The 27,417-nt window shown below is 35.9% G+C and overlaps 1 protein-coding gene across 2 annotated transcripts in view; it reads left to right on the top strand.

Annotated features, from left to right (window-relative positions):
* Edil3 (EGF like repeats and discoidin domains 3) overlaps positions 1-27,417 on the top strand; it is a 448,869-nt gene that overhangs the window by 143,462 nt on the left and 277,990 nt on the right. The window contains exon 3 of one of the 2 annotated variants that reach the window (XM_028854155.2): positions 10,178-10,207. The exons of the other annotated variant lie outside the window; for it this stretch is intronic. Within the exon in view, the coding sequence (XP_028709988.1) occupies positions 10,178-10,207 (30 nt within the window). The remainder of the gene's footprint in view (positions 1-10,177; positions 10,208-27,417) is intronic. 2 annotated transcript variants of the gene reach the window in all.

The following is a 27,417-nucleotide window of genomic DNA, read 5'->3' as shown; positions in this document are numbered from 1 at the left end:
GGTTGTTCTCTATTTAATGAGTTTATTAAGTAATGTATATGGTTCATATCTTTCATGATTCTAAGGGAATTGGATATTTTTTTAGAAACATTTTTCAAAGGAGAAACAGTAGAATTGATACAAGTATCCTTAACAAAACAGTTAAATATATTATGCTATAGTCACAAAACTGAGCAATTATTCTTTAGGCCCATACTCACTAAATATAATATAACCACTATGTGTGATATCTTTCAAAATACAAAAAAAGCAGGAGTGGTGGAGCAATAAATTGATTCAGAGATTAAAGGTTCTTGCTCCCAAGTCTGATGACCTGTGTTCAATCCTTGGACTCATGGACTGAGAGGATCATCTCCTGAAAATTGTCTTCTCACCTCCTTGTATGCATCATGACATGCACGCACATGTATGCTCACACAAATAAATGTTAATAGAATGTAGGGAAAAAGTTATATAGCATGATTTTTGAACCTGTTATATTATGGAGAGCACCTATTTGAAGAATTGTATATGTTCTAATATTTTAATACAGTTTCTTTAAAATTTATTAGAGATGCATTTTGAGATGTTGACTTAGATGACTTGATGAATATATTTTTATTTTCTAATGCAAATGCTAGCTCATAAACACAGTGGCCTTTCTGCCAACACACTCAATCCCTAGGTCTTAACCAGCAGTAACATTTTATGTTCATTGATTCTGTGGTTTCCTAAGCGGGTATTGTCACTGACTTTTGTGCCAATATTGCTGATCTTTCTTTACATGGCAGGATTTTTTTTTTTTTTTTTTGGTTTGAACACATTTGCTTTGTAGATTAGGTCATTTGTCCAGACTTAAGGAAATGAATTGAGGTTGAATTCCTTTCTCTCAGACGGAAATAAATCCAATGAGCAGGAATTTGATAGTATCAGTCCCCACTACTTGTCAAGCCACATACATGATTTGGGTGCTGTGACCAAACTCACGCATAGAGAACAGATAAGTTCAGGTCTCTGGTATTTCAGGCCACATGAACCATTCTTACCGTAGGGCATAGGGTAATTTATCCTCTTCATATATATTTCCAAATATTATGACTGGATTAATTCCACTGAAAGTAACTAAGTATCAAAATAATTTCAGTAACTTCTTACCTGTTTTATCCCTTGAACTATTTTTCTATTTGGCCATCAGTCACTTTAGGGTACCTTTGATTTAACTCCCTACCATCACTTTACCAGGGTAATGATATTATAATAAGTCAATAAATTTACCCACTGGGTTTCATTTTCTCATCTCTATAATTGGGTAACTGTCTAAAACTATTTACTCATCCCCAGTTATAAACACTGTATGAAATTAATATATAACCATTGTCCTTAAAATACGGCTATTGTCCTACGTGGAAAACAAGGCTGCAAAAAATTGTGAGCTGTATTCGACTACTACAGTCTCTAGACTATAGTCAATGGAGAGTGGGAGGGGATGACTATTTATTCTGGAGACTAATTTCCCCTAAGTAAGTGACTGGGTATGATGTGAAATTAAACATTGAAGATGGAATCAGTTTAGACATGGGAGGAGGGTTGACTGGTTAAACAAAACATATTTTAGGATCATCAGAATATTTAATTGTATGTCCCTTTATGATATAAAATAAAGCAGCTTAACATTGTTAACTAAGAAAACACATCTTTAATAAAAGCTATCATATTATGTATGCAACACAAACTACTTGACTCTTTAGCTTTCTAACACTTGTGGTTGTTTTTTTTTAATAAATGTATTTTTAGTCAATAGCAAATAGTAAAACAAAAGTTTCCATTTTAGCTTTTATTCCTCATTTGTATCTCTTACTATTAAATTCACTGTGAAGGATGTTTAAAATAATTCAGTGTATAATTAATTGTAAAACCCACATGAGCTCTATTGCTACCAAACCTAGAACATGCATGATATGATTCTTGTAATTAACTCACTCATTGAACACACTATTGTCTCATGTGTTTTGAGTTTGCTTAACAATTTCAGATGTAATTATTGACAAATAATCAAATGGTCACTAGAGTACTCTTTGTCTTTCAAATTCACTCTCTTTCTTTTCTTGCTCCAAGATAGGAAATTAAATTTAGTTATTGAAATAATTTATTTAAATATATAGAGATTCGTATGACAAAATGTATATGATTACTCAAAGCTTTCTTTTTGACATATTAGTAATATTGTATAAGAAAGCAGTTGAGCTTTATTGAGAAATAAAAATGGCAGAATTAAATGACCATCCAGCTTTACTGTGTTTGGACATGGACCTTTGAACTCCAGCTCTGCTTCAGCCACTTGAATAGAATTACCTTTCATATGGTAAGCAAAATTAGATTCAGTCTTCTCTTAGGAAGCTCTGTTTATGGGAAAGACTAATAAGCATATAAAACATGGGCATGCAAACTATATGCACATATGATTAGCTTTGTATATTATGATTATATTTGCATTCCTGTTGTATTATTACTAAGGACTCAAAAGTGCATGTGAAAGTCTTAAAAAAGAGGAGTTTCTGATTTGGTGTGTATTTTTTGTGCAAATACTGTGTCCACTGGGTCTCACTGTACCCAAATGCTCCGCAATTCCTACAGTGTAGAATTGACCTCATCCTAGATTGCCTGGGGCTTTTTAGGAAAGCCATGATATATATTTGTCATACTCTCAAACAAGCAAAAGGAAGGCAGCTGAAATTCTTATACCCTTAGTCCTGTTCTCATTGGGCCAACAACCCAAAACAACAACAAGAAAACAAATCAAACAAAAAGCAACAACAAAAACCCCATAAAACTTAAGGCTTTCTTTAAATGATTCCCTTAAGTCCTTCCAAAAACAACTCCATAAGCAATAGAATCTACATTACTTTTTTGACTGAATTTAAGTCTGGGATTGTTTGCTTTTCTCTGTCTTATAATGCAAGCATAAAACACTTAATCAAATAGGCATGAATAATCACATATAAACATTATCATCAACATCTTTACTTCATTGCAGTTAAATAAAAATATTTTAAAATATCAGTGAATATTATTGCATATAGAATAGTTAATTTTGTAGTTACTTATATAGTTAAATGTGTACTTGTTGCAAAATTAACTGGATTTATGGCATAGTAAACAAAATTTCCTAAGTCATTATGAGTTATCAAGTATCCATATAAAAATGCATGACAGTGGTAGTGCACGCCTTTAATCCCAGCACTCAGGAGGCAGAGGCAGGCAGGTCTCTGTGAGTTCGAGGCCAGCCTGGGCTACAGAGCGAGATCCAGGAAAGGCACAAAGCTACACAGAGAAACTCTGTCTCGAAAAACAAAACAAAAAAAAATGCATGACAGAATAATAAGTGTCTACATTTCCTAATGAGGTTTATCTACTTGATGTGACGTCACATTGGCTACAGAATTGTTTTAATACATAAACTATCCAAGTACAAAAACTCACTTAAAATCTAGATGGATTAAAAGGACAAAAAAGTACAGAGAGAATTGCTTAAAACACAAAAAGAGACAAAAGTCTTTCCAATAAAGAAGTTCGTGTGTTTTGCATCAGAGTTTATTAGGGTAATATACAGATAATTATGTTTGAGAATTATTGTACTTCACAGTTGGTACCTGAATGAGAAAAGGGAAAAGAGTTGAGGGGGTGCAGGAGGAAGGTGTGTAGCCAAGCAAAGAAGTCTTCCAGTGAAATTCTCCTGCTTCATCTAGGTACTCTCCCACTTCCTAAACATTTGCACACTAGATTATCTTGGAAAAAAAAGTGATCTACGCCGGGCGGTGGTGGCGCACGCCTTTAATCCCAGCACTCAGGAGGCAGACAGCGATCTCTGTGAGTTCGAGCAGCTGCTACAAGTGAGTTAAAAAAAACACACAGAGAAACTGTTCGAAAAAAAAAAAAAAAAAGTGATCTACTTCAAAATCAAAGGAGAAGGTTTAGTATATTGGTGCATGCTGGCTAGTGAGTTCCTGAAGCCTGAGTTTGTGTGTACTTCTGGTTGCAACTGCCTTGAATAATTTTTTATACAGCCCAGAATAATTTTATAAAGGAACACTGAAAGAGATTAGGGTTAACCTGAAGAGTATGCTAACCAATAGTATAGAATATAGTTTTGCTCATCAGCATTCATGTTCTGTTTGGTTCACTGGTTCCATGAGCTCATCAAGTATAGGGTTTCCAAATGTTTCTGAAGTTAGCTAACAAAGTTTCAGTTTGAAGTGATTCTTTCCTTTTTCTTAATAATACACACACACATATTGATAAAATTTTATATAAGGTAATCATAACTGTTATTATTGCATAGTATGCATATTACTAGTCCTCAACCCACTGAATAATATATCTTAAAATGTCACCAGAGTGCAACATTGAATATGGAAATAATTTCATAGACAATTATAGGCCTGCAAAAATATTGTTTATAACTGAATTTATGTGAACATAAATGTCTAATAAATCAGAGTAAATAATTTAGCATTCAAATATAAGATAGATTACATCATAAAAATGTATTATTTTAGTGAGCCTTTTAAAGATAGCATCAATTATGATTTTAAGGTGTTTGATAACTTGTTAGGGTTCTGTAGGCTTCCTGGTCATATATAAAGGAAAGACAAGGAGAGAATCAATATGAGAGATATATTTACAGACACTTTCTCAGAAAAATGAGAACACTTCCCTACCAACTGCTTCTCCCCCATGTCAACATCAGTAGACTTCTCATTACACAGTCTTGTTGGCAAATGGTGGCAGATTTAGTCTTCTGTATCTAAGGGGAGAGATTCAACCAGTATCAGATAGAAAATAATTTGCTTCTGCACTAAACAAGAAGATATTTTTATTCTGGACTTTATTTTCTAAACAATATGGTATAACAACTATTTGCATATAGCTTGTGATACATTAGATATTATATGAAGTCCAGAAATCACTGAAAGTATAATGAGTGTTGGACATCGTTTTCTACAGAAACCGAGTCTATCTGCATGAGAGACGAGTATCTGGGAACCAACCCTGCAGAGAGCAAGGGGTATTCTTATTTCTGTTTCTGGAACAATGACAGTTGATAACAAAAGAGGGCAGATTTTGTTTTAGGTACCTTAAGTCAAACCTACTGTCATTTTCTCCAAATTCAATAATATAGATACCCAGCAAATCCTGACAATACTACAAGGAAAAAAAAAAGAGAACATCAATATACACTTCAAAGTGATTTTATTTTATTTTTTTTTCCCTGCTTCTAACTTACTAGAAAACTTCCACCAACTGGACCCATGGCTTCTTTCCAGTTAATCAACCTTTGATGGTCTACAGCCATCTTTTTCAAAATGGAGTATTCAGACAAGCCACCTGCAGAGCTTTTTAAAAATGCAGTAGCCTGGGATAGCACCCAAAATTCAAATTCAAATTCATAAGATGTATGAAATGTTACAACATTTTAACAAACACCAAGGGAGAGTTTGCTATGCTTGATGAAAGACAGAATTTAGTTAATTCCTGTATGTCAGATGTTTCTTTACTGTCTGTCATCCCAACACGAATTGCAGTGCATCTAATAGTTGACGTGAGCAACAATTATTTTATCAGTTGTTTTGCCTCATGCCTGTATATTCATTTCCAGAACTAAACAAGACTGGCTGGGGTCAGATCAGCATCTTTATAAACAACTGATTCATTCCATGACTCTAAGAATCAAATGGTAAGAGTACAAGTCATATAGATAGTATGACAGTACTTTCTATGACCCAAGTTCCTTGGAAATATCATTATTTGGACCATTGATATCAACTTTAAGTTTTATTTTTATTCTGGGACTTGAGTTACCACCTGTTAATACTTTTTGATGTTTTGCTCAGTGATATAATTAACCTACACAGAGGACTTTCCGCACAACTAAATAACTGCTAATCAGTTAAATGAACTAATACAAATACTTATTCTTATATATGTGCCTTGGTAAACATGTGTATATTAAAATTTATGTGTAGTAGTTACTAAATTCTAAATATTATGGAAAAATCAAGGGAGATGTTGCATAGAAATAAAACTCTATACAATACTCTGCTCCTGCTAATTCTATACTGTCCTCTTATTGTAAAAATACTTTAAAGTATGCCAAGATCAAATATAAGTTGAGAACAGTTCCTACTTTTTTTTATTTGTTGAGACAGGGTTTCTATGTGTAACCCTGCCTGTCCTGACACTTGCTCTGCAGACTAGGCTGGCCTCTAACTCAGAGATCCACCTGCCTCTGCATCCTAAGTTCTGGGATTAAAGGCATGTGCTGTGTTGCCCTCTTCCTATTTCTTTAAACATTGGTTTTAAAATCAAACAAAACCCAAACAACAATACTAAGTTTATACTTGTCTTTTGGTGTACTTTCTGGAGACTTTGAAATATCCTGGCTTATACATTCACTGCACAGTTAAAATCGTGGCAATTCTACTACTTCACCCTTGGGTGTCATTGTCTTTTCATGCTCTGTATAACTATAATCAGGCTCTCACTTTTCTATTTATATCCCTGCATTGTACAAGACATGGAGAACTTCCCCCGCCCCTAAGGACTTATCCCCTCAGCCCCAATGTTAGATTGTGTTTCATTATTTCATTTCTACTTAGGCTTAAGTCCAGTTGACATTATCAGGAATTTGGTCAGTCCTCATTTCATGTCCCAATTTGTGAATGGTAGTGAACAAATTTCAACAGACTATTGGTCATTGGTTTTTCTCCTTTTTCCAAGAAGGCACTGAATCAGCCTTTGCTGGAAGATAATAAGGAAGGACTATAGTTTTTCAGTAAAACTACTATCATCTCAAATTCAAATGGACAGTTTCTTGAAAAATTTTGTAGTCAGTAGAGCCTGTGGAACCTCACTAATCTTCACCTATTGGCTACCTTGTGAACTAAATGGATTTAAGCTTGTAACACAAAGAGCTACAAGCATATTTACTTTTATCTGTTTAAATCTCCACATATTTGCAATGACCCACATAAGTCAGCTCTTCTGCAAGCCTTTTTGACAAGCCTTTTCTTTCCAGTGAATTAGGAAGCTACCAGAAACTTTTCTCCGTGAATGTGTTATGGTATATTTTGGATGTGATGGAGCAGAAAACAGCTTTTTAAATATTTATATTTTCAATGTCATGTTTGCCAACTAGGTTTGCTCTCTCTATTTCTTTATTGCCAAGGAGGAAGGCCAAAATGGGAGTGGAAATTACTGTAGAGGCACAAAGTAAGCTTGTTTCAAGGGTACCCAGCAGAGTTGGGACTTTAATGAAAAGAGTGGAGAACTTTTCCTGGCTACACAGGATACATTGATTAACAAATCAAGTGGGAGCAAAGCTACTTTATAACCCCTTGCAACTTAATATTTTTTATTTTAAACCATTACAAATCAAGTGAAGTACTATTGGCATTTGACATATCATTCAATGGTAATATTTTGGGCAAATTGCTCCTGTGCACAAAGCAGATATAGCTCTGCCCAGAATGTGTGTGAGAATATAAGAATAAACAGGTAGATTGTATGAGAAATTGTGAAGCTACTCATTTGAACTCTGCTTTTCACTCTTATCGTTTCTATTTTCCATCCCAACATACACACTGTGTTAGGTTATTGCTTTGCAATTTCACTGCTCTGAAACACCTCCACATTCAAAGCAGGAATCAGCATGATTAGCACTTTCATGAGTTATAGTTTATATAACCACATAGTAATATTACATGTCAATGTTTCTATCCTGCTACAAATTAGTGCCATTTAAGAGGATTCTAAGTAATTAGTTTGACAAGGAGACAGACGTTGGCTCCAGGGTTGTGAAATGGTGCAGTAGGATAATTTTTTCTTCATATTATGATCTCTGCTTTTATACTATTCATGTTTAGCCCTATGTGAGCTGACAAATACATGAAAAGATTATCTGGACCCATTCTTTAAAATTTCCATCCATAAAGCTGGGTGTCATGGTTCACAGCTGTAATTCCCACTGTTGGGTAGGATACTTGGGAGGTATCATCACTTCAAGTGTGTGCATTCAAGGACAATGTACAACACATAGAATTCCAGATCACCTTGGGTAGACAGTGAGACCTTGTCTCAACAAACAAATAAAGCACATCCCCATGCCTTTATCATGGTATCATCTGTCATTACTGATTCTTAAAGTGAGTGTGGTACATGTCAATGACTAAATGTATATGCTTGAGTGTTGGGGGGAGAAGGATGGGATGACAGACAGGATATGCACAGTGCATGTTCACTAGAGTTTTTATGTTTGGAAAAATTCAACATGGTTTTGAATCAGTAGGATTCAATAATCATGTTCTATCATGCAGAATACAAGCTTTTGCTGTTGACCATGACTTTTAATTGAATGGAAAACAGAAAGTGAGTCATATATTGGGAGTAGTCCTGGAAGTTGCGTTTATTTGGATTTGTGTCCTTCTAGTTGTAATCCTAGGACTGAGAAATGCCGTACATGCCATGCAACAAGATCTACAGACCCTTAACATCAAAAGCTAAAAGGGGGAGTTAGCACAGCCATATCCAATGAGATCAGCAAAACTCATAAAGCCAGCACAGCTGCTTGACAAAGATCCAGCCAAGCTGAGTCACATGATGGCTGCTGTGCCACTTTGGGTTTTGATCTCCACATATTGCATACTTGGGAATATTTTAATATTTATTCTACTTGGGGATATTGGATTGATGGAGATTTTTTTTATGAATCATTTATTCCTTCTCCCAGGAGTACTGCTTCTAAGCTTCCCCAGGAAAATCTTGAGCATACCACCCCTCCCATTTTTAGGAAGATATTCTTATCTACTTGAAGGTCTTCCTTACAACTTGGAGGTTGTGGCTAAAGAAGGCAGAGGTCTCTTGATGAGGCTCTGAGACATTCTTATAACATTTGCCCCTGTCCTCACTCAGAAACAAGATAATCAAATCAAAGTAAACTTAAAAAGGTCAACATGATTAGGTGGGTTAGAGGAGTTGGCCACAGATCAGATTACAAGCCCCACCCCACTATACACTCAGGTGATCATGTGCCATATTCAGAAACAAAGTTAGATTAGCTGAAGTTACCTTTGCCCATGCAGGGACTGATGGACAAACAGTGGTGTAGAAAAAGGATAAAATGATAAAAATGATAAAAGAACGAGGTGCCTCCCTTTCTAGGAATGTTAACTTGTGCAGAGCCACTGTGGTGTTATATGACCAAAGAACAAAAGAATGCTAGGATTAGACACATAAACAAATTCTATAAAGATATCAAATGTAATACAAGGTATTGTGCCAGAAATTGCATAATAACTACAGTAGCTTTGGCCTGAGGATTTTTCATGAACACTTGACCATTAACAGTTAATAATACACTGCTCAGGACATGGCAATCTGCCCAGGCTGGCTTGGGAATTTTTTTTTCTATCTAGTGTCCTTGAAGACACAAGAACTAACAGCCTGAGAACAAGATGTCTCTAGATTCTTAAAAATTGGGTTATGGGGTTAATGAGTAAAAATGATTATAAAATGTAACTCTGTCTATCAATGATGACTAAATTTATGACTCCAGATGTGCAAGAGAAAAAGTTAAACACATGTCCAGGAACAAAAATGATATGATCTGTGTTTTGGACCAGCATAAATCTACCCCTGGTTACTTAATTCTGTTTAAATAGAGAAGCATTCTGACTGCAAGATTCTCACCAACACCATGGCATGGCTCACTTCCTCCCTCATGTACCCCTTGCCTCCTCTCTGGAACCTGTCAACTTCTGGGGGCCCATACCAACATCTATATGTTATATCTGACTTATATTTTGAAAAATTGTTTAAAACTACATGAACTAACTAAAGTCAGTCTTGTTTGCAAAAAACAAAAACAAAACCCCCATCCAATTAGGACAAGAAATTGGTCCTTTATAATAAATACATACATTAAATAATGTGTATATCCACTTAAATTTCCTATAATTAATTATAAGTAAATTCCATTAGGCAATGAAAAATTTCTAGTATATGCCAAAATTATTCGTCATTGGCTTGCAGTGATTATTTGCATATTAATGTTTATTTTTTCTCTCTCTCTCCTACCCATCCCCCACCACTGCCCCCTCCATCCTCTGTTTCTGTCCACTTCCTCTCCCTCCCTTGAATGTAGCATCAGATGAAGAAGAGCCTACTTCAGCAGGTAAACTTCCTATATTACAAAGATTTGTGTTCCTATTTATTACCTTAATGATGGAGAATTAAGCTGGGGATATAGCTCAGTATCAGAGTACTCACCTAGCTTTAGGTTCAAGCTACTGTAGCCCCTCAGATTCCCAAATGAGTTTTAAGTCAAAGATGATGGTGCACAGCTCTAATTCCAGCCATTAGGAGTCTAATACAGCACATTATGAGTTCCAGGGCAACCTGCACTGCTCAGCAAATTCCCTGCCAGCCTGGTCTGCATATTAAGATTCTGTCTAAAATGAACAAAAAATGAAGGCTCAACTTTTTAAAGTATATTTTGTTCATGTTGCAACCAGAAGATCAGCTATTTTGTTTACATTTTTTATTTCATAGGCAGGCTATGCTAAGATAGTTGGAATGATGTTGGCTCAGAAAACTTTCTGAAAAAGAGGAAATAACCTCAAATGAGCTATTACAGAGGTAATCATAGCAACATTAAAAAATATGGAACCATATAAAATTAGCGTATTAAGAAAAATGCTTAAAATAACAAAGGTAAAATGTTTCAATTAAATTTAAAAAAAAAAGAAAAAATGGCAATCTTTCTGAAATATTCTCCATGGTAGTATATTGTATTATCAAATACATCTACAATATCAGGCAAGTTTAAGGATGAAAATTATATAATTGACTAAGTCACATATTTAAATTTTTTAAATTTCAATATTCTTAATGTAATGATCTTTTAACCTTATAGCATGACTTTGTTTTCATCCAACTAACTGGGATTTTTTTAAGCACAGGCTAAGTCCTGAAGTGACTGTCATAGAGTACCAATGTCTGCATTGGTAGAAGGGAATATGGGCTTCTCAACATGTTTTCAGGAATGTGAGACAGACCAAAGAGAAACACTAGGAGGAGAAAACACAATTTCATTGGCAGACTGTAGAGAACATCTCACTTGATTCACAATCAGGAGAACAGCAAAGTGCCAGTCCAGGAGCTTCCAAAAGGAATGCCTGAGAGGAAGGCATTGAAGGCTCTGAAATAGACCAGTCTGATGAGGTCAGCAATAGAAAATTTCCTTCTAAGTAGTGGAGGAAAGAACCTATAGCTGAGAAATAAAAGGGGGAAATGGTTTCCAAAGCTAAAGAACTCAGGTTGATTGCATGGCAAAGGTGATTGTAGGTATGTGCTTAATCTTGATTATCAACATGATTTCACTGAAAAAAAATGCCTAGACATTTAATAAAACACTCTTCTGACTTGATGACGCTTCCAGAGAGGTTTCATTCACATAGGAAGACCCTGACTGGTCAGCCCCAATCAACTACCAAGGATCTGAATGGAATAAGCAGGCAGACGGGGAAAGTCTCTGTTTCCTAGACATGAGATGAGCCGCTCTACCATCATGGCCCACTATTGTAGACAGGAACTTCTGTAACCAGTGAATAAGTAGTTCTGCTCTTTAAGACACATTTTAAATATGGAGTTTATCTTGGTGCAAAAGACTGGCTAACACAATGATTCTGTTGGAGCTTACATATGAGGCACAGTCAGTTCCCTTCAGAGAAGAAATTTTCTTTCACTGGCATGGTATTATGACTTTTACTTTGTGTTAACCCAGGAAAGGATTTTCCCTGTATGAATTGATAAAAAGATCCAAATAACCTGGCTTATGTCAAAATAATTAATGTACATTTTTTTTGACAAATTGCAATGATACATGAACACAGGATTATGTCATACATTACAAATGTCCTAAAAATCCGATTAGAGATTCAGGTAAACCATAACTTATGTTTCAGTATCCTATCATTAGATGATCCTACAATAATGTGAATGAGGGAAACTCTTCTACATTTTTCCTACTCCAGTTGGCATTGCATACTTGTTCTGAAGCCTAGAAAATTCATGTGACTGAATAGCACACTCATTGGTTCTCGGGCCTCTTTGCCTAATTTATGACCTTACTTTGCTTGACTTCAAAGCTTTGAAATTTAGAGGTTTCTACACAGGTGACTTCATATTCACAAACCACAATTATATTTATCTTTGGATATTAATCCTTACCAGGTCCTCCACATTCTAGGCCCACTTAAATCTAACTTCTGCTGGTACATCACAGTTTGATACTATTGTCTGCCAAGTTTGTTGTTTCCAGTGCCAAATAACTTTGTCTTTGAATCATAAGGATTAATTGTAACCAGGAGTTAACTATATTTAACTGATTTATTGTTTATTTTTTAGAATATATTCTTTTGAAGACAAGTGAAACCAGACATGTTTTCCCTCTTACTGTTGAATTTACTTTAGAATTGCCTGAATATTATAGAGTTTATGATTATATATTTATGTACATATATAATATATGTATATATAATGGGCTCTTGTAGCAATTTTCTAATATACAGTTTAATATTATTGCCTGTGGGGCTCATGCTTTGTATTACCTCTGTAGATGGCCATCCTCTAAAACTGATGTAAAACTCTCTGTATTACATTTTCCCTTTCTCAAAAGCCAGCCAATGCACCAATAGTCCCTATTCTACTAATGGTTTATATGAATGCAAATATTTTAATTTCACCTATGTCTGACATGATGTATGCAGATGTCGCAGATGTCAAAACCTCTTTTCTTAAGACTGAATATATTAGTATGTGTGATAATGTTCTTCTCTATTTCTCTAAGGATGAACACCAAGGTTGTTTCCATACCTTAGCCATCATAATGCTTCAGTAAACATGGGCATGCATATATCTCTATGAGATGATAGTTATACACTGGATATAAAATCAGAAGAGACTTTTGTATCACATGGTACTTTCATATGTGTTTGAGGAAATTCTATAGTTTTTCACAGTAACTTCAAAGTTCAATCCCAGAGACAATCAAGCAGGATTCCCTGGAACCCCCTGCACACCCCCACCCCGACACAACTAAGAAGCCAATTCCAAATAGATTGAGAACTATAAATATAATGCCTGGAACACGTAAGAGTCCTACAAGTAAACTGAGCAGACTGGGTCCTGGACTTGTGGCCTGGCAATGATTGTTTGGGTATCACAATAGAGCTCAGACTGCAAAAGAATTAAACAAGGTGAGTACATCAGACAACAAACCTTCACAGAATAAAGCAGTTATAGTACTGAAAAGGCAGCCGGTGAAGGGATGTAAGACTTGTGACACAGGCACCTGAAATGATTCCATTTCAAAAAAAGAAACACACAATACACAACAAATCCCAAATGAATAGAGTAAAAACTAGACACATGTATTTCATGGACGCTTCTGCAAACCTGGTAGAACATTGGCTTGGGAAGGGGATTAAACATCACTGGTCGTGAAGGTAACATAAATCAAAATAACAATAGTTCATCACTGCAGGTGTGTTAGGGATGGCTTTTATGGAAAAGCTATAAAAGTTCTGGACAATGAGAGCCATATTACACTTACAACCTCCCCTCCCCTTCATTTGTTTAAAAATTTAACTCTTCATAACTGAATAAAACTTGGTATATTTGACGTTGGTCTAAATCAGGAGCCATGATAGTGACACCACCTGGACTGAAAAGCATTACACAATCCTCTTGTGAATGCCAAGATGCTCACCACTTTAGCCCTGACACTGTTTCCTTAAAAAGTTCTAAAATGTTTTTAAACTGTCAGTTTAGCTATTTTGTAAACACACTTTATCACATACAGTTTACACACACATGTAAAAAGTATGGGACTGGCTTTTATTAATAATGAGAGGGATAGTTTTGTTCTTTCAATTAAAAATATATTAATAAAACCATGTACACTTATATCAAAGCACAGTGATTAGATATTTTTCTTGTAACTTTTGAAATATTTACTATTAGTCCTATAAAACCATTACTTCTGTTTATGATGATGTCTTTTTTTTAAGCTATGTAACATTTGTTTTAGGTCTGTTTTCTATTTTCTTTTGGAGTTTAATTCTGCATGGCTGACTATGCTCAATTATTCTACAACTCCTACATTTCAGAAAGAAATGATATCTTACCCGACCATTTCCTAATGAGCAAGAGCTGCTTCCTTGTTTTGATCTTTGTAATTTATTTCCTTGGGGCCTGAAATAGAGTTCTGCATTTTTATTCTTCTTTCTCTTGCATTTGTCATGAATTTTCTATAATCCTTTGTTGAGAAATACATATTATTCTCTCCGTTGCCTGAAGGAACTTTACTAATTATTTTATTGAGAGTGGTCTTGTTCATAAATATATTCAAAACAGGCTTAAATATTAAAACCTAATTTATGAAATCCAAAGTTTATTGCTACAGTTTGTAAAACAAGGAAGAAGCAATTATTTCTAGATTCTCAGAGAAATGAGGACGAGATCATTGCTTCTAAAGATTTAATTTGACTAGTCCTCCAAGGCACTAACGTAAAAGATCACAGAGTGAAACTTTTCTATTGATAATTGTGTAATCATGATGTTGAGGGATAGGAAAACAATTGCGGTTTTCATCCTTGTTATATGTACACAGCTTTTTTTTTTCACATATTACTAGAATAAACTTTGTGGTGAAGTAGGAATTCTGAAGGATCCTGTACTACATAGCTGTTTCTCTGGAGAAGTTTAGCAATTAAACCATCAAAGAAGTAAAAAAGTCATTATACCAGACAGACTTACACACATCGCCATCTACAGAGTTATAAATACATACATGTATATCATGTGTCATTATTCCCTCAATATTTAAAACTGGAACAAGCAGATTAAATCTCATTATCAAAGTCTCTCAGTGTACAGTGTAAACAATGCTCATTTTCTGGAGCATGTGTATGTATCTCAAAATACATCCAGTCAAAAGTAGTCATGTGTTGTGACATGGTTTTAGTTACAAGAAACAAACTTCCTGTTTGAAATTATTTACAACTTATTTGTTACACAGCTGCATATAAGAATACTTTATGTTAAATATTATATAATTAGTATACATGAGATGATATACTTATACAACTTTTAAACATAATACTATATATTCCAACCCACACTTGAGACTTCCTTTTTCTTTCGTTTTTTTTATTTATTCTTCTCTTATACAAAACATCCTAACCACAGCCTCACCACCCCCGCTCTCCCAGTATCCATAGCTCCTCCCTTTCTCTTAAAAATACAAAAGGCCTCTCAGGGATATTAATCAAATTCAGCATAACGAGATGAAATAAGACTAGGCACAAACTCTCATATCAAGGCTGGACAGTAGAAGGAAAAGGAGTCCCAAGAGCAGGCAAAAGAGTCAGAAGGAGCCCCACTCCCACTGTTAGGAGACCACAAAATCCCCAAGCTAAACAACCACAACGTATAGGTAGAGGACTTAAAACAGACCCATGCAAGCTCCATGGTTGCTGCTTCAGTCTCTGAGAGCCCCTATGAGCCTTGCTTAGTTGTTTATGTGGGCCATGTTCTCGTGGTGTCCTTGACCCCTCTGGCTCCACCATCCTTCTTCCCACTATTTTATGGGGTTCCCCGAGCTCCACCTAATATTTGGCTGTGGGTCTCTGCATCTGCTTCTATCAGCTGCTGGAGGAACACTGTCTGATGACCACTGGAATAAGTATCAATCTATGAGTATAGCAGAATATCATTAGGAATCATTGACCCCTTTTTTTTCCAACTGTGTTTAGTTCTATCCCAGGTCTCTGAGCTGTCCAGCCTCTGGTTCCTGGCCATCCAGGAAGTATGTCATGCTTGGGCTCCCTTTTGTGCTGTGGGCCTTAAGTTGGACCAGTCATTGGTTGGTCACGCCTACAAGCTCTGAGCCATAATTGTCCCAGCACATCTTGCAGGCAGGGTAGGTAGTAGGTCAAGGTTTTGTGGTTGGGCTGGTGTCCCAGTCCCAACACTGGAAGCCTTGTCTGTTCACAGAGGATGGCAGGTTGCTAGGAGTCTTCATAGGATCACTCTCATAGGTTCCAGGAAATTTCTATTGTACTACATTTGCAGATTGTCCCCCAAATACCTTCAATTGTAGTCATCTCACCCCATATTCTCTTCCTCCGTCCCTCCCTCCCAAACCTGATTCCTCATGTTCCCATCCTCCACCTGCCCCCAGTCTCCCTGCAAAATCTATAAATCTATTTTGTTTCTCTAAAAAGAAGGACTTTTAAAAATAATTAATAAGGAAAAATGATCACATGACTTCCTAAATCTGTCTTTTGCTAGTCAAAACTGTTTTTAATCTTGCACCTAATATTACAGATGTTATAACGGAAATTAAAGAATATACTGTGAAACTATTATTGACAAAGTTATATAGGATTGATATTTGAGTCTTTGCATTATTTCTAAATATGGAATGAAAAATAAATCAGCCAATCTTCTCACAATACATCATTAAGTGTGCATATGCCTGCATGAAAAGAAAAGAAATTGTTTAACAACTAAGTGATTTTGTTGAGTCACTAAATTAAAAATAGATGGCGCAATGATGACACTGAATTCTTACTTTGTCTTTTCCTCTTAAATTCACTTCTGTCTTCTGCAATATAAATACATATATTCTCAGATAACATAAATATGTATCTTAAAACCTGTTTCCATCCATCAGAGGACAAAGAAATGATATTAATTCTCCTTACTTTACTTGTATTTTCATTGAAAATATTTATTTTTCTAACATGTATTCTAATCATACTTCCACTCCCGCTCCTCCCAGGTCCTCCACATGCCCCACCCACCCACTCAACTCCATGCCATTTCTTTCTCTTTTAAAATACAAGAAAACAAAACACAAATAGACAAAAATCTCATGCATTAAAAAAAATAGACCCACAAAACCAGAAAATCAGAAACCAAAATATACAAGCAAAAGACCAATAAGACAAAAATTTACTTAAACAAATCTTTATGAGACAAAAATTCTACAAAATACCGAGTTTGTTTTGTGTTGGCCATTCATTTTTGGCGTGTGGCCTAACCTGAAGTGTGGTTAATAGACCTAATTTGAATCTAATGGGGAAGATCAATTTTTCCTTTGCTAATGGATACTGTTGTTTGTTTTGCCCTTTTGGGGGCCTGCCACCCAGCTCCCAAATAAATCACACACTTAGGCTTATTCTTAATTTTAAATGCCCAACCTTTGTTTGGCTTGTTTCTTACCAGCTTTCCTAAACTTAACTTATCCATCTATCTTTTGCCTCTGGTCTTTTCCTTTCTTACTTCTTTAAATCTTACTCTTACTCCATGGCTTCTTGTGTAGCTGGGTGGCTGGCCCCTGGAGTCCTCCTCCTTCTCTGGCTACTTCTTCTTTCCTCCCAGATCTCTGTTTATTCTTTCTGCCTGCCAGCCCCACCTATCCTTTCTCATGCTTTGCTATTGGCTGTTCAGCTCTTTATTAAACCATCAGGTATTTTAGATAGGCAAAGTAATACAGCTTCTCAGAGTTAAATAAATGCAACATAAACAAAAGTAACACACCTGAAAATAATATTCTACAACAGGATTCCAACAGCAGCTAGCTTCTTGATTAGGAATGGGACCACATGTCCACTTCCTTGTCTCAGTAGTGGGAGCCCATCTAACTTGAATTAGTGATAGCTCTGTATGTGCTACCATAGTCTTTTTTGTGTTGTCTTCAGAAGTATCAGTTTGTGCAGAGCAAATGATAACCTTGAGATATTTGTGCCTTTCTATGGGACCTCTTTGGTCAAAGACTCAGCTAGATGTCACCCATTTCTGGCATTGGAAGTAACACTTGGAGATGTAAGATCTCCAGGTGAAGCATTGTTCCCCTCTTATTTGGTGACTCCATTAAGATTATATTTTATATATTGATGTATTTGGGAAAATTTGTCAGTATTCGATTTCCATATAGCCCCCGTGACCTTTAGTGTTAGCTGCCTGTGGGGACCTGCCCCACCAGGAACTTAGGTTACCTGTGAAGAGGTGGCCTGGAACTGAGGAAAGGCAAGTGCACACCACTGGCACCATTCCCCAGCCTCCCTCTTACCTGGAGACAATCAGAAGCAGCAGGGAGTCAAGTCAAGCAAGAACTCTTTTATTGATAGGCAGTAAGCCTCTATTATACCAGAAATCCTCAGAATCCTAGGAGGGGGTGAAGGAACTAACCAATCATTTTAAAGGTCACCCTATTTGCAAGTTGTTTATGTCCTGACACCATCTCCTGTTTTTAGTATCTTATCTTAGCATAAATAACTTGAGCTAACTTCCTTTCTATTAGTCTTTAATCACCATACAAACAACCCAACCTTACTTCCTCTTAGCCATCCTTTGTATCTATTCACTGTACAAACAGCTTAAACTAACTTCCTCTGGTACCATTTGTATCCACTCTCTGCATAAACAGCTTAAAGCTTAAGCTCTATTTATCTGAATTTCTTTCCATACCCTCTTTGCAGCCCATGTATGCCCCACAGCTGCCCTTTCCCATATCCCCTCCCTTTCTCCTTTTATCTGCTCCACACCTATAAATGGAGGCAGGGCTTTCTGTCCTCTATGCCCAATTATACCCAGCAGTTGCTCCCCAAATTATCACTCAGAGGCTTATATTAATTATAAATGCTTGTCCGATGGCTCAGGCTTATCACTAGCTAGTTCTTACATTTAAATTAATCAATATTTTTAATTAGTTTGTTGCCACATGGTTTGTGGCTTGTTGCTTCATTTTCTACACTTTCTGCTTCGTTGGTGGCTGGTTGGCATCTGTCCTGACTCCACCCTTCTTCATCTCAGTGTTCAGTTTGATTGTTTTGCCTAAACTTATTCTGCCTTACCATTGGCCAAACAGCTTTATTATCAACTGATGAGAGCAACACACATTCACAAAGTACAGAAGGACCATCCCATTGTACACATCCTTTTAGTCCTCTCTCTCCAATCTCTTCCTACCTCACCATAACAGTATATTCTATTTCTCCTTCTTTAGGAGATCTTTTATTCCCCCACATAGTCCCTCAGCAGGTACCAAAATTACATGGTTATATACATTGTACCCCTCCTGAAGAAGACTTAAAAGCTAATAGCCACACATAGTGAAAAGACAATATTTGTCTTTTGGAGTCTAGACTACCTTACTTACAATGGTATTTTCTATCTCCATCCATTTACCTACCAATTCCATGATTTTGGTTTTCTTTTTTTCTTAATAGCTGAGTAATATTCCATTGTGCTAAAGTACCCTATTTTCATTATCTGTTAATCACTTGATGGACATCTAGGCTTTTTCCAATTTATGGCTATTATGAACAGAGCAGCAATAAGCATGAATGTGCACATATCTCTGTACTAACATGTAGTATTACATGGGTATATACTTGGGGTATATACCCAACAGTGTTAAAGCTGGATCTTGAGGTAGATCTATTTCCAGCTTCCTGAGGAACCATCTCATAGATTTCCAATAATGGCGGTAGAACTTTGCACTCCAGCTGACATTGGATGAGTGTTCTCTTTACCCTAAATCCTTGCCAGCATGTACTGTTATTTTCTATACTGCTCTTGGCCTTTCTGACTGGTGTAAGATGAAGCATAAAGTAATTTTGAGTTTCCGATGATGAAAGATAATGAACAATTCTTAAAGTACTTCTTATCCATTTGTAGTTTATCTTTTGAGAACTCCCTGCTTATTTTTATTTTAATTGGGATTATTTGTTTTCTTGATATTTATTTATTTATTTTTAGTTCTTTGGAGTTTTTAGATACTAAGCCTCTGTCAGACATAATTGATAAGATCTTTTCTCATTATGTAGCATGGTAGTTTGTCTGAATAATGGTGTACTTTGTCACACAGAGATTTTCAGTTTCATGGAATCCCATTTATTAATTGTCATCTAGGTGCCTATGTTATCAGTGTCATGTTTTGAAAGTACCAGTGAGTTCAAGATTCTTTCTCACTTTTTCTTTTGTCAGATCTAGAGTATCTGGTCTTGGTTGAGGTCCTTGATCCATTTAAAGTTGAGTTTTATGGAGGGTGATAGCATTGATTGATTGGCTCGCTTCAGCAAGCAGTCATCCTGTTTGACTGGCACAGATTTGTTGAAGATGCTGTCATTTCACTGATGTGTATTTTTTATTTCTTTATCAAAAATCATGAACTTCAAGTTGATTTCATGTATTGATGTTTCTTTTTTTATACCAACACCATGCTAGTTTTATCACTATATGTCCATAGTACAATTTGAAATCTCTCTGATATTTTGGTTTAGAACCTTAAATCTATGAAGTTGTCTCTTAAAACTGCCTCCATGTGTCATATACAGTTGGGTGTGGCATGTTTTCATTTTCCTTCAATTCTATCTTTTTTATTTTGGTTTCTGTCTTGATTCACTGTTTGTTCAATATTGACTTATTCGTTATTGACGAATTTATATACTTTCTGCTGTTTCTGTTATTTATATACAGCTTAGATCCATGCAGATAGGATACATGTTATTTCAATTTGCTTATACCTGTTGAGATATGCATTGTGTATAAATATGTGGTTACTCTTACAGAAAGTTACTTTGAACTGATGAAAAAAACTGTATTCTTTTGTGTTTGAGCGCAATGTTCTGCAGATATCTCCTATGTCCATTTGATTTATGATGTTAATTAACTCCAGCATTTTTTCTGTTTATTTTTTGCCTAGATGACTTGTTTTTGGTGAGAATGGGGTATTGAAGTCAATAAGTGTATGTGACTTCAGCTGTAGTAGAATTTTTTATATACTTTGTTGTCCTTGTGTTTGATGCATATGTTTAGGATTATATGTTCTTACTGATTTTTTTTTCTTTAATGAGTATGTAGTGTCCTTCCTATGTATTCTGATTAGGTATGGTTTGAAGTCTATTTTTTCTAGATATTAACATAACTATACTTACTTGCTTCTCATTTCCATTTGCTTGGTATAGCTTTTGACATCATTTTACCCTAAATTAATACTAAATTTGATGGTGAGACTTGTATTGTAGATGCAACAGAAAGATGGATTCTGTTTTCTAATCCAATCTGTTAATCTGTATCTTTTTATTGTGGCATTGAAACCATTGTTGGTTGTCGATGGACAATGTTTATTTATTCCTGATATTTTGTTTTGTTGATGTGGTTTTCTTATTCCTCTTTTGATTTACTGATTTGATATTATTCCTTGTATTACTTGATGTGATTAAACTCTTCAGACTGAAATTTTCTTCTAGTACCTTCTAGAGTGCTGCTGAATTGGTGAACAGTAGTTACTTAATTTTGTTTTATCATAGAAAGTTTTTCTTTCATTGTCAATTTTCATTTATACTTTGGTTGAATATAATAGTCTGGGCTGGCACCTGTGATGTCTCAGCATTTGGAGAACATCCACCCTACCTTTCTGTTTTTCAGGGTGTCCATTGAGAAGTCAGATGTTATTATGCTTATGGACTTTATATGTTACTAGATCTTTTTCCTTTGCAACTTTTGATCACCTTTGTTTTGTAGGTTTTGACTTTTTTTAAAAAAGCCATGTGGAATTTCTTTTTTGGTCCTGTATATTTGGTTTCCTGGATGCTTTTTATATCTCAATAGTCACCTCCTTCTTTAGATTGCTAACATTTTCTTCTATGACTTTTAAACAATATTTTCTGTACCCTTGACGTGAATTTCTTCTCCTCTGTCATCCCTATTATGGTAGAATTTTCTTCATAGTGCCCCATATTTCTTGGCTGTTCCATACCTAGAGATGTTTCCCCCTTTATTTAACATTTTATTTGACTGAAGTATCTATTTCTTCGACCTTCTCTTTAACCCTGAAATTCTGTGTTCTATGTGTTATAGTCTCTTGGTGTGGCTTACCTCTGGAGTTTTTCTTTGACTTCTTAAATTCTTCATTTCTAATTCTATTTCAATTTGATTTTTATCTAGTGATTCTATTTCTTTGTTAAATTCTACTTTCATGTTTTGGATTATTTTCATTCTACTGTTTTGTGTGTGTGTGTGTGTGTGTGTTTTCTAGTCTTCATTAAGGGATTTAATCACATCCTCAATGTCCTTGAATAGACTCATGACTGCTGTCCTTGCAGTCCTTGCCTTGTGTTTCAGCTATGCTGCACTTCTCAAGGCCACATGTAACATGAATTTTTGGGTTCTGGCACAGACATATTTTTTTGGTGGCCCATGTTTCTGTTTTAATTCTGGGGTCTACAAAAATGGAGTTTTGATGATTGAGTTGATTCTATGTTTGGGTATCTGGTTTTGTCTTTGTTGGGTGGGTGTTCTGTTTCTTGGTTACTCTCTGGATCTTAGACAAGTGTGGTTCCTTCACATAGGCTGCAGCAGAACAAAGAGGAAGTCTGGAGAGACATGGATGGAATGACTAAGGAGGCCATGGGTCTTTACCAAGAGATTGGGTCTTCAGTGAAGGGAGTTGGTGTGGGGAAGGTGCTTCCCCAAGCAGGCTGCTACAGAGCTGAGCATAAACAGGAGAGATAAAAATGGAGGACAGGGTGAATATTGAAAATCTCCACCTCAGACCCTGCCTGGTCTAGCAACTACGAGTTCCTGGTATAAAATATATCTGGGTATTTGCTCTTGAGAGAAGCAATGGAGCAGGGCTATAAGTAAAGAATGAGAGGTTCAGGAGGAAGGGACTAAAGCAGGTCCATACCAAGATGTGGAGTCTCCAGGGAATGCTAATTCTGCTTTAAAATGGATATCCTGAGAATACTCTCATTGTGTAGATTTAATCCTTTCTGTTTTTTCTGAATCAATGGGTCAATCCAGCATCCATTCTTCCTCTAGGGCATTCAGGTGATGTGATCTTTCCTTGACATCATAAGCTCTATGATGGAGGTGTGAGTTATGAATCACAATTGGGATACTCCTTAAGAACAGAAATGGGGAATGCACAAGTCAGAGGTGGCTAAAGCCAGGCAGAAATGACAAAGCATTATCATTTCTGATGTTTTCTTCATAGCTACTTCCTTGGGGTTTTTTCCCCCTTTGGTTTTGTTTTTACACATTTTTTATTATTTTGTAAAGTATCACAAAAATCTCTGGAAACCTGTTATCAATAGATTGGTATACATCTCAGTTATGTTAAGGTTGGCACTCACACATACAGACTGTTACAGTGTGGATTTTAAACCCCAAATTCACTACAACCTTTCTTTTCCCTGATGCTACTAAGCACACACTTTCGATGTCTACTAAGACTTAACCTGTATCATGTGTGCTGAACTTATCTTTCCATTTTCAACTTCAGTGTTGTGCCTCTAAAGTAGCTACCAAGTGTACTCAATACAGTGTCTTAGGTACTGCTGACCATGGTCAAGCTCTCAGACAGCTCAGAAACTTACGTATATTTAAAAGGGACTCTGCACCTTCATTTTTTTTTTTTTTTATTGTGAGATTTTTGTATACTACAAAATTGTTCCCTTGCTTTCTTCCTTCCAAACTCACTCATATATACTGCCCTGCTCTCCTTCTAACTTGTGGCCTCTTTTTTCACTAATTCTTGTTCCTTACATATATGTACATACATACGTATGTATCCCTAAATACAAAATACTTAGTGCATAACTGTCACTTCCTAAACCTATTAAGTAATGTGACTAGCAGGTTTACATCAGGCTGATGTTATTTTATTAAGTATTTTACATGAAAGATATACTCATAATATGACTTTATGTTTAAAATAGTAAAGAATGGCAGTTCAAATTTAGTTGAATTTTTAATCATGAAAAGAAATTAAATAAGTTGTTTCCTTGTATTCTGGCTTTGTGCTGAGGTTTTATTTTAAGGGATTAGCTCATGTACTTATGAGTTGGTAAATAGGAACTTTATAAACACAAAGACTGGGAATACAGACAGGACTTCCATACTGTAGTATTGAGCCAAAGTTTCTACTTCTCTATGAATTCATTTTTTTCATGAAAGTTTTAACATCCTTACCTTCCTTTTTAATTATTTTACAGTTTCACACAATATATATTTTATCATAGTATTTCCCATCCCCTACTTACCAGATCCTCCATACTCTCTACCCACCCAAATTCACATTTTTTTCTCTATTAAAAACAATAAAACAAACAAATAAACAAAAATATCATACCTAAAACTATAAAGTCTAGTGCAATGGCCAAATTCTCCTGAGTACTGTCCCTGACCTAGAGTGTGGTTGATATACCCAGTGGCATATATACTGAATCTTATTTAAACACACACACACAGACACACACACACACACACACAGACACACACACACACACACACACACACACACACACACACACTCACACACACACACACACACACACACACACACTCACACACACACACACACACACACACACACACACACACACACACACACACACACAACACACACACACTCACACACACACACACACACCACACACACACACACACACACACACACACACACACACACACACACACACACACACACACACACACACTCACACACACACACACACACATACACACACACACTCACACACTCACACACACACACGTTTTGAATATGACACTTCACATGTCATCAGGTATGGAATATTCCTCTCATGCTATCATGTTTGTACTCAAAAATTTTTGACTTTGTAGCATTTCTCATTTCAGGTTTTGTTTTTATTTTTAGTTTTTGGGGTGTATGTGAGATAGGGTTTCACTCTGCACTACAGGCTGATCTTGAAAACTACTGAAATCCTCCTCTTTTATTTTCTAAGGTCACCATCAGAGTATTTTCTTAATTATTTTATTTTCTGGCCGTGAACTTACCCAAAGTTGAACCAATAAGAGTATGGAAAGATGTAAAATGCAATGTCTGAAAATTTGATATCTTAAGGCAGGCATGAAGCTTTCCAGGCATGAATCATTATGATAGATGTGACAAAACCCATGGGCCTGCAGATAAGAGCACACACCTTTCCATATTTTTGTCATGTAATAAATATCTGTGTTGCATGTTAAATGATTTTCCTTCTGTAAATTTAATTTTATGTATCTGTAAAATAGGATAATTATAGTTCTAAACTCAGACAAACTCCTAAGGGTCAAGCGACGGTAGTATGATAATAGGATTGTTTTGTTGTTGTTGTTTGTTTGTTTGTTTGTTTGTTTGTTTTGAGGCAGGACTTCTTTGTGTAACAGCCCTGGCTGTCCTGGAACTTACTTTATAGACCATGCTGGCCTGACCTCACAGAGTCATAAAGATCTGCCTGCCTCTGTCTCCCAAGTTCTGAGATCAAAGGCCTATGCTACCACCACCATATTATAAAGGTTCATATTCTATAAACAGCACAATGCTTCTGAACTCTTTTTTATTAACTTCATTATTATTTTTGTCCTTGTTTTTATTATTTTAATCTTAGTTACAATTTTGACAATGTGCTTTGGAATATACTATAATTTTTTATTAAATTTTACTGTAATTCCCTATAGAGATGTATAAATCTATTGTATATTTACAACACAAAGAGAGAGTATAAAACTTATAAAATATGACATCCAAGGTAACATAATTAACAATAAAAAACATGAGTATTCAAATTAATTTTCTTTGGGAAGAAATTGAATTTTAAATATATGTTTTAATTGTCAAAGTTTACAGATGTATTTTGGTTATGCCTATAGTAAAACCAATTGTGTTAGTGTTATACATTATTTTCATGCCTACTGTGGTGGTTTGAATGAGAGTCCCCATAGGCTCATATATTTAAATACTTGGCCCCCAGTAGACAGAACTCTTTGAGAAGGATTAGGTGGCACAGCCTTGTTTTTGGAGTGAGTCACTGAGGGCCAGGCTTCAAGGCTTCAAAGGCTCTAATCATTGCTTGACTGTTGTGAGCATGACTTCTCTATCATATTCTTCAGTCTGCTGGGAAGGAACAGCAGCCAGGGAAGCCGACCCTACAGCAAGGCCACTCAGGAACTTCCTGCATAGTTATCAAGTGTGTGAAGATAGTCATCAGGGATGCCGGTGGGGCATAGATAATGCCAAGCAAGTTTTAGATTTAGACTATGTCAAGGAGATTTTCCTATGCCACATTCTTAACATTTGAACAAAGGATACCTTCTTACATTCTTCAAAAATTCACTCTATCTCTATATTTTCATGGTCTTATACCCTTTGTTTTAAATATTAATGTTCCTTCTAATCTCTTTCCACCTCCAACATTAGCTTGTTTATTTTTGTATTGGCTGACATGAACAAAAATGCACAGGATTTCTTTTCTTGTTAGTTGCTACTGAAATGCCACCTGCTATGGCTATAATAAGTGTTACACAGTAAGTGCTTCATAAATTCGGGGGTTTGATGAAGTCAATGACAAATTAAATCAGACTGATTTTATGTAGAGCTTTAAAAGGCATTGCTAATTCAAGAAACTATTTCCCTTTTCATGGGAATAGTTAAAGGTTTGAAGAAAAGGATGATGATAGATACATTTCCTTGATAAGAATACAAAGGAAAGGATAACAGCGATTATTATTTGATACAAATTTTAAACATGTTTTGAATTGCTATTTAAACTCTTTAGCCGAATAAAGGGGCCATTATATTGATCTCCATTTTTCTGCTTTTGTTGCAGCAGAATGCGTGTTTTTGTCAGCAACACTTTCGGTTAACAATGCTAATAATGCAGCTATTGTTAATATTTGCTAGCAGGAAATCAAAGCACTGAAACATGACAGCAACCAGAAGACTTGTGATGCAGGGAGTTGATAAAGAGCTCTGCAACAGGAAACAGAGGGAGCTCAAAGATGAGCCCTGTCACACAGGGCCCCAGGAGACTTTATACCCAGCTTATTTCCTGGAATAGTGGTCCAGGAGAACCGAGAAAGAGAAGCTTCTTTGATGGAGGTTATAGCTATATTTATCTGTGAATATAAGACTGAGCTTGATAAAGTAGCTAAGAATTATAATAGTTTAGTAAAGTCATGGTAATATTGGGTTTTCTTCTAAGACCCAGGAGCTCACTTCCCAGAAATTTGGCTAGTCTCTTGTAAAGGCATTGGTTTATCCTTTTTGTGTAGGCCTCAAGTCTGACTAGACAACTATTGGTTACCACTTACATGTGAGTGCCATTAATTGAACCATTATGAATACCTTGTCATGCTGGTCATTGTTATGGTTAACAGATTTCAGAGCTGGGTAGGACTATTAACTGTTTTTCCTCCCATGGAAGCTTGCACCATATTTTCTGGAACCCTGGAGGCTAGAATGAAGGGAGGAGGGATGCTATAAGGTTTGATCCAACTTGAAAA

Source organism: Peromyscus leucopus, chromosome 11 (genome assembly GCF_004664715.2).
Source record: "Peromyscus leucopus breed LL Stock chromosome 11, UCI_PerLeu_2.1, whole genome shotgun sequence".
In the NCBI taxonomy this organism is placed as follows: domain Eukaryota; kingdom Metazoa; phylum Chordata; class Mammalia; order Rodentia; family Cricetidae; genus Peromyscus; species Peromyscus leucopus.
Note: the sequence above shows the minus strand (reverse complement) of the source record. Positions and strands in the feature narration are given on the sequence as shown.